Source organism: Saccopteryx leptura, chromosome 1 (genome assembly GCF_036850995.1).
Source record: "Saccopteryx leptura isolate mSacLep1 chromosome 1, mSacLep1_pri_phased_curated, whole genome shotgun sequence".
Classification (NCBI taxonomy): domain Eukaryota; kingdom Metazoa; phylum Chordata; class Mammalia; order Chiroptera; family Emballonuridae; genus Saccopteryx; species Saccopteryx leptura.
Window position 1 is genome coordinate 143,882,276 of NC_089503.1, and position 12,817 is coordinate 143,895,092.

Sequence of the window (12,817 nt, forward strand, 5' to 3'; positions counted from 1 at the left end):
GAATATCACCTTAACACCTGTTACCCTATTTAAAATATTCCCATATAGGAATTGACTTCTCCGGAGCATGGCATAATGCAGTGATTATCAATTCATCTACCATAGCACACTTGGGAACCTCTAGCTTCACGGATATACCATCAAATTTAGCTTACTACTTAGCTTATTTTTACTACAAGTGAGGTTAGATTATTATAGTGGTGTCTTTCAGAAGGAACTTTGGCCTAAGTCATGTGACACCATGGATCATTAGGTATGACTTGGCACAATTTCAAGATTTAAAAATTAAGTGGTAGCCCTGGCCAAATAGCTTGGTTGGTTAGAGTTGCCCGGAAGCACAGAGGTTGCCGGTTTGATCCCCGGTCAGAGCACATAAAAGGACAAATTGATGTTCCTGTCTCTCCCTTCCTCTCTTGCTAAGATAAAAAATTAAAATTAATAAAGAAAAGAATTAAGTGGTAAAGATGGTGTGTTTTCTGCAATGTCTGAGAATTTTGCCTACGGACATATCAAAGTTGAGTAAACACCCAAGTAAAAAGAGCTTGGAGTTGATCAATAATAGTTATGCAGTGGCTAACATAAATTTAGCACAGTTAGACACTTTTCTAAGGGTTTTTGAAGTGTGACATTATTTAAGCATTGCAAGAACCCAATGAGGAGGTTCTATTACAGAGGAGGAAACTAGGGACAGAAAGGTTTAATAATTTGCCCAAATCATAAATCTAGTGATTGAATACTTGGGCCAGGAGTCAATGCTGGCAGTCTAGATCCAGAGCAAGGACTCAACCTTTACACTTTATTATTTTCACTAAATTATGAGCTTTGGTATTCTGCTGCCTTCTTCAACAATCCTCTGAAAATCAAGATTCTCAACTCTTGGAAACATCAAATGCTCTAGTTCAAAACCTTAGAATTATGCTTCCCTCCTCCCCTCAACACATATCCAATCTGTCAGAAAATCCTGTTGGCTAGAAGCTAAATTGTTACCACCTAACACAACCATGGATTACTGCAATAATTCTTTAACTGATCTTGCTTTTCCTTGCCAGTCTATAGTTAGGTCTCTCACAACAGCCAGAGTGAATTTTTAAAACGTTGTCAAGTCATATCAAGTGTCTACTCAGAACTCTGCAGTGGCTTTTCAGTGATGCCTTTCTTGTCCCAGCTTATTTAAAACTGAAAATCCTATTATCGCTATCCCCGTTCCCTGATCTATTATCTCTATAACACTTATCACTATGTATCATAACATTTATTTATTTATTTTATTTTAATTTAAAAGTTTATTAGCCATAGAAAAAAAGTGATTCCTTAAAATCAATTCTCATCAAGTTCCCTGTAAAACAGTACGCTTAAAGAAGATTTTTTTCATGAACAGAAAAATCAGTATGCTTTTGGTCCAAGATATATTGTTTTTTCTTCTTCTTCAGATGACAGATGGATGTAGCCAAATCTATGAACGAGTGTACTTGCCCCAAAGTGCAACATAAATACAGAAGCGATGAACAGAAGACGCATAACCAATGCTGAAACAGGGCCAACTTAGAGGCCGGGCGAATCCTCCCCGTGGAAACGCCACATATCCCCCCCCCCCCTCCCCCCGGTGCCCGCGGAGGTCGTGCGGCCCGCGCTTCTTGTTCCGCAGCTGGCGTTCTTCCTCTGCCGGACCGTGGAACCCGCCGCCCGGGCGGCCACTGCTTTACTGGGAGTGCGTCCTGAGGGGCCGTTAGTGCCACTGGGGGTAGGACCAGGCATGCTGGAAACTGATGGCAGGGGACCGAAGCCCATAACATTTTTTAAATCACAACATATTGTTTATTATCTACTCTCATTTGAAAGCAAGTACTGTATCTTTATCTTTTTTCTGGCTGATTCCTCAAGTCTACAATAGAGCCTGGTACATAGTAAGCGCTCAGTAAATATTCATTGAATAAATGAATACGTTTATATTTGTTGATTTGGATGAAAATTTATGAGCAAGTTGGGTACTGATCAGTTAACGATTGAGCATTTCCTATGTCTAATCTTTCTGCATGTCTCATTTAATCCGCACCACCACCAATGATGTCATCTATTACCATTTCGACTTTACAGAGTAGAATACTGATGAACATACGTGTATTCCACAACAAAAAATTCTTCAGTTGACTTGGATTTTATTTCCCTAGGCATGCTTCTTCATAAAGGAACTGGACTGAGTAAGAATGCCTCTTGACCAGCCCTTCGAAAGCGGGCACGCGTCTAAGTAAACTGGGATTGCGGAGCTTGGCGTCCACAGTTACCCTTAGCAACAGCACGCCCACGCCCGACAACCAGAAAGGGGCATCAGGCAGAAGGCCGAGCCTTTCACACTCACAGACACCTATTAAATTCCGAACTCAGAACCGTATCAGAACGCTGACCCATCACCAGTAGTTAATAAAACATCTAAGTTAAAACGGTAACGAGGTGACACAGCCACCACAGAAGGTATCCAGCTTCCGCCGCCATCAAGCGACCAATTGAGAAGGGGCGGAGCTGCGCAGAAACACCGACGAGCTGCCTCGCGCAGCTTCCGTGGAGCCGGACTAATTTAACAGCCCCCACGCCCATCCCGGAAGTGGGGCGGAGCTAATAAAGCGTCCGAGCCTAGTGAACGGAAGTGGCTGTTGGAGGCTTTAATGTACCTTTAAATTCCATTCTGTTTTGAGACTTCAGCCTTTTCTGCCGGAGCCGGGTTTCGCGTGACGAATGGCTCTGGACGTGAAGTCGCGAGCAAAGCGTTATGAAAAGCTGGACTTCCTCGGGGAGGGACAGGTGAGGCTCTCGGGGATTCGCGGCATCCTGAGTCGCCTTGCGTCTTCACAGGTTTTCTCGTGCAAGCCGAGTCCTCGTTCTCTTTGGCCGAGGCTGGCCAGACGCAGCTGCTGTCCCCATGTCCACCCTGAGCGGCCCTCTCCTTCCTGAATACAGACGGAACGCGACGTGCACCCCCCACCCACCCACCCACCCACTTCTTTCAAGCTGACTCGAGTCCGCTCTTAAGAACCCTGGATTCTTTGCTTCCCAAAATCTAAAGTAAAAAGGCAAGCACAAACTAGTTCCCAGAAACTTACGTTATTTTTCCTTTTCTCTCTAGTTTGCCACGGTTTACAAAGCCAGAGACAAGAACACCAATCAAATTGTCGCCATTAAAAAGGTGAATTACAGTTTGTTTTTTCGTTGTGTCTCTTGGAAGATGTAGGTGTGTGTGAGTTGGTGGATGGCGGTTTTACTGTTGGCTGTGCTCTGCTAATCAGGAGTTACTTATGTCATTATCAAAGAAAGCAGAATTCGTTAGTGTCTTGTGTAACAAGAACTCGGGTGCAAGTAGTTTTTTGTTCCGTTAATTGAAATGGAAATGAAGAGAAAGCTATATGTTTGCTTTCTAAATTCAAACATTGGCGAAGGGGATAAATACTATCAGTCTGTTGGGTCCTCAGGGCTATTTAATTTTATTTATTTGTTTTTGAAGAGAGAGACAGGAAGATTGATCGCCTTCTGTATGTGCCTGACTGGGGATCAAACCAAGCAACCTGTGTGCTTCCAGATGATGCTCTATAACCAATCGAGCTACCCAGGGTTTCAGAGTTATTTAATGTAATGATCTTCCTGGCTCACTTTCTGCCTCATCTGCATCCACTCTGTGTATCATCTATTTTCTGTGTACAGATTTACCATGAGAGGCTTTCACCAACATTAACAATGTTGATATGTGTGCATTTTAAAAAATGATTTAGGTAGCTTTTTTTATTTCCATTCATTCAAGAAACTTAGGTTGGCCCTGGCTGGTTGGCTCAGCGGTAGAGCATCAGCCCTGAGTGTGGAAGTCCAGGGTTTGATTCCCAGCCAGGGCACACAGGAGAAGCACTCATCTGCTTCTCCACCCTTCCCGCTCCTTTTTTTCTCACTATCTCTCTTCCCCTCCAGCAGCCAAGGCTCTATTGGACCAAAGTTAGCCCTGGCACTGAGGAAGCTTCATGGCCTCTGCCTTAGGCGTTAGAATGGCTCCAGTTGCAAGGGAGCAACCCTTTAGATGGGCAGAGCATCAGCCCCCTGGTGGGCATGCCGGGGTGGATCCCTGTTGGGCACATGCAAGAGTCTGTCTCTCTGCCTCCGCTCTTCTCACTTCAGAAAAATAAAATAAATTAAAAAAAGAAACTTAACGTTATATTTAGGTAACTTTGTATATGCCAAGCACTTTCACCTAGGTTTTTAAATTTAACCCTCAAAACAGCCTTGTGAAATAGGGAAAGTAAGTGTTTCTATTTTACACTCAAGCACCTGAAGCTAAGATTAGATGACTTACTAAAATGATACAAGTAGTAATTTCTACTAGGGTTTAAATTCAGGTATCCTGCTGCCAGGTTGATCGCTCTCTTCCATACTACTGAAATCAATAACCCTCTCAAGGAGAGGCTGTTTTTCTCACATCTCAAGCCCTATCGTTGAGATAAGTGACCTCCACCTTCCTATTCATCCTGTTGCTACTTTAAATGTTTCTCCTTCAAAATCCCTAACTTCGTTGAAGCATATCCCCCTTATTCATTGAACACCCTCTCTTTTTTTTGTATAATTATTCCTGCCATCATTTTTCTTTACATTTTGCTTTTTCTGATATATCTCACTTTCCAGCTTATGTTCTATAATCCAGCACTGTAGCTACTCCTTTGTAAAACCTTTAACTCTCCCAATTTTATTTATTTATATATATATATTTTTTTTTTTTTTTTAATTTTTTTATTTTCTTGGTGACAGAGAGAGGGACAGATAGGGATAGACAGACAGGAAGAGAGAGAGATGAGAAGCATCATTTCTTCACTGTGGCTTTTTAGTTGTTCATTAATTGCTTTCTCATATGTGCCTTGACCGGGGGGCTCCAGCAGAGTGAGTGACCCCTTACTCAAGCCAGTGACCTTTGGGCTCAAGCCAGCAACCATGGGGTCATGTTTATAGCTTGAACAAGGTGTCACTCACTCTGCTGTAGCACCCCCCCCCCCCCGTCAAGGCATATATAAGAATCAGTGAATAATAAAGGTGCCCCCAGGAAGAATTGATGCTTCTCATATCTCTCCCTTCCTGTTTGTCTCTGTCTCTCTTTCTGTCACAAGAAAAACAATGAATACATAAATAAGTGGAACAACAAATTGAAGTCTCTCTCCCTTTCTTTCCAAAATCAATCAATTATTTTTAAAAAAAGAACTATGGCTAGTATATTTGTAGACATTCATTAAAAATGTATTTACTGGCCCTGGCCGGTTGGCTCAGCGGTAGAGCGTCAGCCTGGCGTGAGGGGGACCCGGGTTCGATTCCCGGCCAGGGCACATAGGAGAAGCGCCCATTTGCTTCTCCAGCCCCACCCCCTCCTTCCTCTCTGTCTCTCTCTTCCCCTCCCGCAGCTGAGGCTCCATTGGAGCAAAGATGGCCCCGGGCGCTGGGGATGGCTCCTTGGCCTCTGCCCCAGGCGCTAGAGTGGCTCTGGTCGCGGCAGAGCGACGCCCCAGAGGGGCAGAGCGTCGCCCCTGGTGGGTGTGCCGGGTGGATCCCGGTCGGGCACATGCGGGAGTCTGTCTGACTGTCTCTCCCCGTTTCCAGCTTCAGAAAAGTACAAAAAAAAAAAAAAATGTATTTACTGCCCTGGCCGGTTGGCTCAGCGGTAGAGTGTTGGCCTGGCGTGCAGGTGTCCCGGGTTCAATTTCCTGCCAGGGCACACAGGAGAAGCGCCCATCTGCTTTTCTACCCCTCCCCCTCTCCTTCCTCTCTGTCTCTCTCTTCCCCTCCCGCAGCCAAGGCTCCATTGGAGCAAAGATGGCCCCAGCGCTGGGGATGGCTCTGTGGCCTCTGCCTCAGGTGCTAGGATGGCTCTGGATGCAACAGAGCGATGCCCCAGAGGGGCAGAACATCGCCCCCTGGTGGGCATGCTGGGTGGATCCCGGTCGGGCTCATGCGGGAGTCTGTCTGACTGCCTCCCAGTTTCCAGCTTCAGAAAAATGAAAAAAAAAAAAATGTATTTACTGCCTGACCAGGCCGTGGTGCAGTGGACAGAGCATCAGACTGTGATGCAGAGGACCCAGGTTCAAAACCCCAAGGCCATTGACTTGAGCCCAAAGGTTGCTGATTTGAAGCCCAAGGTTGCTGGCTTGAGTCCAAGGTCACTGGCTTGAGCTAGGGGTCACTGCTCTGCTGTAGCCCCCCACTCAAGGCACGTATCAGAAAGCAATCAATTAATAACAAAGGTGCCACAACAAAGAATTAATGCTTCTCATCTCTCTCTCTCTCTCTTCCTGTCTATCTCTGTCTCTCTCTCTCTCTGTCTCTGTCACACACAAAAATATGTATTTATTGACTGATATCTCTTCAAACAATTGGCATATTGATTTCTATAGTTGTCTGAAAGTCCTAGTGGGTTTTTTTCTTTGCTTGCTTTTAACATAAATTAGGGTAGACTTTATTCTGTTTCTCTGTAATAGATTTTTACTCCTTGAAGGTGACTCTTGTAAACCAAGGGTCCTCATCTTGTGATAAGGTATCAAGGAACTGAAAAATTGTTAAAATTAGTATTTTAAAAGGGCAAGTCAGGCCCACTGACCCCCCTCTCTGTAGAGAATGGAAAGAGAAGAATGCAGGAGCTTCCAGGCTTACAAAGACAACTGGGTCATCTAGTCATAGTTTAGCTGATTCCTAAAATTCTCTGAAAGGGTGCCTGGGGCCACTTGCCACAAAGAGCAAAGAAGATAGAACTTATCTGAAAACCTTAGAAAAGAATGTTTATGTACCTTAATCAAGAATTCCTATACTGGAACTCACTCTAAAGTCATGAGAGTAACTTATACCTAGACAAAGGGATCATGAGCGTCTCCTTACCCACCCCAGCCGGTATGTGATTTGGTCTATAAAATCAGCCACAGAATTGTAGGGACTTCTACATTTGGGACTGTGTCCCATGTAGCTAGCCGGCTAATTAATAAACTCCTCAAAATTTCTTACGTAACCTGTAACCTGCCTTGGTGGCTCTATGTAACCCGCAGATTATGCTACTTTATAACAGTCTGATGTATGATTTGTTTAATATGTAGCCCCAGCACTCCATGCAGTTTCTTTATAGCATGACCTGTAAACCTAGCCCTTTCCCTTACTAGTCATTAACCCCCTGAGGCAGCCAGAAAGGTTTCTGTTAAGTTAAAGATAATATCTTGACCTAAACTGTTTCAGTTTCTGAGCCCTAAGGTGGGACAACCCCTTGGCTACTTTATGAGGAAACTAGAAAGTGGGTTGCCAGAACAGACCTCAGAGCTGTCCTCAGGACCTGAAGAAATGCTTTATTAACCCTTACCTCACCTTTAACCAAGTAGCTCTCAACACGACCCTTAACCTCTCACCAATGGTGTCTTGCGATTTTGCCCTATGTAAGTGTAACCTACATGCCCTCAGGGAGTTCGGGCTTTTGAGCATTAGCTTCCTGTTCTCCTGGGTAGTACCTTTCATAATAATCATAATAATACAGTGAATATTTCTCCACTGCAGTTCTTTTTTTTTTTTTTTTAATATATTGATTTGAGAGGGAGAGAGAAAGAGATTGGAAAGGAGTGAGAGAAAAACATCAATTTGTTGTTACACTTACTTATACATTCATTGGTTGATTTGTGTATGTGCCTTGACCAGGGATAAAGCCCTCAACCTTGGCGTATTGGGATGATGCTCTAACTGAGCACCCAGCTAGGGCTTTTCGGCTGGAGTTTTTAATGTATAGTGTTTGGCTCCGCTAGTGCCTGGTGGACAAAATTTCTGTTCCATACCAATAGTGGAGTGTTTTTTTACATTTAATTTTCTTTCAACTAAATACATCTTTGTGGTTTTAAAAGTCAGTAGGTCAAGGCTTTTTAACATACCTGACTCTACCCCTGGTTTTCGTTCCTTGGAGCAATTACTTTCAACTACTATGACTTTTCCCTCTGGTTTTAACTTCCATTTCTCTAAATAATATGTTTATATCATTATTTCTCAAGTGATTTTGAATATGTAATTCAAAAATTTAAGAGGCAAGGAATGATAAGTACCTGATCCTTCCTTATAGTACTTTTGCCTTTCTGCTTCATGATTCCCACTCCCTTCTTGCCTACTAATACTACTTATGAGTTGCTGTAGCTAAGTTTTTGAAGTATGAATGTGTGAATTTACATATTTTTTATTAAGTCTAAATCACATATTTTTAATGTTCGTTTTCTTAATTTTCCTCCACCAGATCAAACTTGGACATAGATCAGAAGCTAAAGATGGTAAATTATTTTATGTAATTTGACAGAACAAGAAAGGTGTTTATTCCCACTGAGGAAATGAGCAAAGTATTAATTAGAGTTAACAGTGGTTCTGGATGGAGTTATCGCAGAGTCCCAGAAGAGTAAAGGTAGATTCGGGATTGAGACAGGATATTTGTGACTTCCCCATTGGGTGTAGAGAAGAACGTTCAAGTCACCTTAGTAAATGGAAAGCAGCACAGTTATTAGTGGCTTGTCTTGCTGTTTCGTTACTGTTTAGGTGTTGTTACAAGCCATTGTTTCTTCTTTTTCTGAGCTTCTAATTCCTTTGAAAATTCAGGATATACCTTTATGGAAGTATATCCACAAAGCTCACTATGGAACTATTCATCTCTCTTCCAAAGTCTTGTTTGCTACAGTGCTAAGTCCCGTTTAGTCATTAAGAAATAGTTTTTATAGAAAGGACTCATTGTCTATGTAACAACTAGTATCAGGTCTTATTTTTAATTTTAAGTTCTATCCTTTGCTTTGGGAAAGATACTGTCTTATCACTAGTCAGTCTGCTTTTAGCATAAAGAATCTGCTGCTAATATTCATAGGGCAAGAGAAGGGAAGCTATAACTTAAAGAGTCTATAAGCTACACACTTAATGTGTTGTTATTTCAACAGTGTTTATATCTGATATGCCATAGATAAAATGAATATTTTTTCACCACTTATTATAGTCTTTGAAAGGTATTTTAAAACTAAAGCAGTGTAAAAGAAAAACAAATGTTAGTAAAATTTTGAAAATAGTCCTTATTTTTATGTAGAATATTCATTGCTATTTCATGAGAGATTAACCTTTCCCAAAAAATATTCATAAGATTTGAGAATTATTTTTCACTTTTTGCTTTGCTTTTTTATGTAGGTATAAATAGAACAGCTTTAAGAGAGATAAAATTACTACAGGAGCTAAGTCATTCAAATATAATTGGTGTGAGTATGATCTCAATTGTTTTGGGGATTTGGGACCTTGCCTTTTCTACTATGTTAACCGAAGGCTCAGCAAAATGAATTTTTCTAAGAAAGCCTTGCAAAAAAAAATCTTAAAAGTTTGTCAGGTTGAAGTGTATTTTTTATTCTAACTGTTCTGTAGGTAGTATCCTTAAAACTATAGTGCTGATAAAATAAATTAAATATTAGCATACAGGCTAACTTTGTCAAGTCATTTTGAAGCCTAGAGAGCTCTACCATGTGTAAGCTTCTGAACACGTTCTCTCCACTCTGTGCCATAGTTCCTACCTTAGGGTTGTTGGAGACTAGCTGACTGAATACAGGTAAAGTGCCTAGCACGGTGCCTGGTGTAGAGAATGCACTCGTTCAGTGAATGTTACTGCAATTGATAGGGTTTCCTTAGGAATTTTTCTGAACTGGAGACTGAGGTGAGGTTTTCATTAAGTCATTTCTTAATTATAACTCCATAATCTTGGGGGGGTGATGTTAAGAATTTAGTGATTTTAAAAAATAATACTAAGGTTTAATATTTTTGTGCCTCAAAGTACTAATTCATAACAAAGAAAATATCAAATTTAATAAAATTACTTAAGCTTTACAGGGAATTATGAACTGTCCAAATGCTTAAGTTTTTAAAAATTACTTAATTCATATACTACTGTCAAATATTTAATAGAGAATCATATTTTGATTTTTTTGAAATATTGTTTTGCAGCTCCTTGATGCTTTTGGACATAAATCTAATATTAGCCTTGTCTTTGATTTTATGGAAACTGATCTAGAGGTAAGATTAAGATGCCTAGGGGAATTTTTTTTTTCTCTGTTTATCAAAAGAGAACCTAAATACTTATTTTCTACTTAATGAAGATACTGGCAAAGGAATGCTTACTTTTGGAATCTGGATATACTCTTAAATATAGATTCTGAATCATTTAGCCATATTTTCAATGTTAAAATACAAAGATTTGGATTCCATTAGCATTTGTCTACTGAGTTATCTTACACCTTATTGACATTATTTTTGTTTTTATTTATTTTTATTGACATTATTTTTAGAGAAATGAGTTTTAGGCCTTTGAAATTTAAATCTTCTTTTCCATATTACCACAGAATATCAATCAACCTTTTGAAAGCCAAGTTTTTCAGGAAAATAAGATCTTATGCTTTTCATTAATATTGCTTGAATCTTAAAAACGGGTGTGGAACAACTGGAATTCTCAGGCATTGCTTGTGAGAATGCAAATGGTACTGATTCTTTGGAAAGCATTTGGCAGTTTCTTATACAGTAAAATATACATTTAAGGTATATTCTAGTAATACTACTGCTATGTATTTAAGAGCAATAAAAACACATCTACATAAAAATCAATTGGTACACAAGATGTTTAGCTTTTTATAATTGCCCAAAATGTGAACTACACAAATAACTTTCATCCAGTAAATGTATGAACAAACTGTGATATATTCATACAGTGGAATACTATTGGGGAATAAAAAGAAATGAACTACTAATATGTGCAACAGTGTAGATAAATCTCAGGTATATTTTCTTAATGAAAGGAGCCAGATTCAAAAGGTTATATATATGTTGTATGATTCCATTTATATAATATTTAGAAAAGGCAAAACTAAAGGAACAAATCAATCATATCAGTGGTTGCTGGAGAGGGAAGTACAACAGATTGATTGTAAGAGGGGCCTAAGGGAATTTAGGGGATTATAGAACTATATCTCTTTTTTCTTTTTAGCGAGAGGGCAGAGAGGGACAGACAGACAGGAAGGAGGGAGAGATGAGAAGCATCAGTTCTTCATTGCATCACCTTAGTTGTTCATTGATTGCTTTCTCATATGTGCCTTGCCTGGAGGGCTACCACTGAGCCAGTGACCCCTTGCTCAAGCCAGCGACCTTGGGCTACAAGCCAGCAATCATGGAGTCATGTATGATCCCATCGCTTAAGCCAATAACCCCGCACTCAAACTCATAAGCCTGTGCTCAAGCCAGATGAGCTCATACTCAAGCCAGTGACCTTGGGGTTTAGAACCTGGGTCCTCTGTGTCCCAGACTGATGTTTTATCCACTGCACCACTGCCTAGTCAGGCTATAGAACTATTTCTTGATTGTGTTATCAGTTCTATAACTGGGTGTGTTCATTAAAACTCATGAAACTGTGCTCTAAAAATGGGTATATTTTACCTAAATTTGATTTTTTTTAAAAAAGAAAATGGGAATTTTTAGCTCATGTAACTGATGTCAAGAAATAAACTGGTTTTAGGCACAGCTCACATGTAATGCCATCAGAACTCAGTCTTGCACTTTAACTCACTCTATTTTCTACATTGTTGCCTCTGTCATGTGCATAATTTCTCACTACAATGGTTCAGGTACTTCCAGGCTTAAGAGTTTAATAATCCCTGAGGAAAGGAAGTTCTTTGCTCCTTTTTATTCTAGCACAAGTACTTAGTCTGGTTGACTGGCTTGATATGGGTCACATATCCATCCCTGAACAATCTCCCAGACAGCAGGCTACAGTGGTGATTAACTATGCTTAGGTTATGAGCCTATTCTAGAGGCGACAGGTAGTGGTCAGTCTACCGTATTTGTAACTATATGGATTGAGCTGGGAACAGGTGGGTTCCCAAAGGAATCCTGAATGCTGTTATCAAAAGGGGCTTTACATTTTGGGCAAGTGAAAAAAACAAAGTAGTGGAAGACAGTACTGCCCCCCTTTTTTTTGTGACAGAGAGAGGGACAGATAGGGAGAGAAATGAGGAGCATCAGTTCTTCATTGCAGCTCCTTAGCTGTTCATTGACTGCTTTCTCGTATGTGTCTTGATTGGGGGGTGGGGTTACAGCAGAACGAGCAACCCCTTGCTCAAGCCTGCGACCATGGGGTCATGTCTGTGATCCCACACTCAAGCCAGCAACCCTGCACTCAAACTAGTGAGCCCACGCTCAAGCTGTATGAGCCCTTGCTCAAGCTGGTGGCCTCGGGATTTTGAACGTGGGTCCTCTGAGTCCCAGTCCGACACTATCCACTGCGCTACTGCCTGGTCAGGTGCTTTCTTTCCAAACCAAAGATACTTTCCTTAACCACATGGAAGTCTGACAGTCCTTCCTAAGAAGAGTTAGAGACGGCCTTTCTTGAGATTCTCCTGTATGAATAAATTTATTTGATGTTGGTAAATTATTTTATATGGTGGCATTTACTTGTAATAATATAGTTACCTGTATATTGTATACCTACTTTACAGGTTATAATAAAGGATAATAGTCTTGTGCTAACACCATCACACATTAAAGCCTACATGTTGATGACTCTTCAGGGGTTAGAATATTTACATCAACATTGGATTCTACATAGGGTAAGGTTTTCAACTAAGTGTGATAACTTCTTTATGTTGTTTTATGTAATTGAATATGTAAATTGTTAAATAAAGATGTAGCTGGACCGTTACCTTCTCCTCAAGTCTGTTCCCTCCAGTTATTCCATCAAGTGTTGCTGTGAGGACTGCAACTTACTATGTGAAATCTAGAAATGGAAGAGACC

The 12,817-nt window shown here is 40.7% G+C and overlaps 1 protein-coding gene and 1 pseudogene across 4 annotated transcripts in view; one reads left to right on the forward strand and one right to left on the reverse strand.

The window, feature by feature from the left end:
* Positions 1–1,453: 1,453 nt before the first annotated feature.
* Positions 1,454–1,760, reverse strand: LOC136389042 (protein transport protein Sec61 subunit beta pseudogene; annotated as a pseudogene).
* An 855-nt stretch (positions 1,761–2,615) lies between these two features.
* The window catches only part of CDK7 (cyclin dependent kinase 7), a 28,882-nt gene continuing 18,680 nt past the window's right edge, over positions 2,616–12,817 (forward strand). For 2 of the 4 annotated variants that reach the window (XM_066376456.1, XM_066376446.1), the window contains exons 1-6: positions 2,616–2,796; positions 3,119–3,178; positions 8,261–8,294; positions 9,184–9,251; positions 9,985–10,053; positions 12,522–12,632. In XM_066376456.1, coding sequence (XP_066232553.1) covers positions 2,731–2,796; positions 3,119–3,178; positions 8,261–8,294; positions 9,184–9,251; positions 9,985–10,053; positions 12,522–12,632 — 408 coding nt within the window. In that variant the 5' untranslated portion in view covers positions 2,616–2,730. Of the gene's footprint in view, positions 2,797–3,118; positions 3,179–8,260; positions 8,295–9,183; positions 9,252–9,984; positions 10,054–12,521; positions 12,633–12,817 lie in introns of those variants that run through there. The other 2 variants (XM_066376475.1, XM_066376465.1) reach the window with 2 other exon arrangements.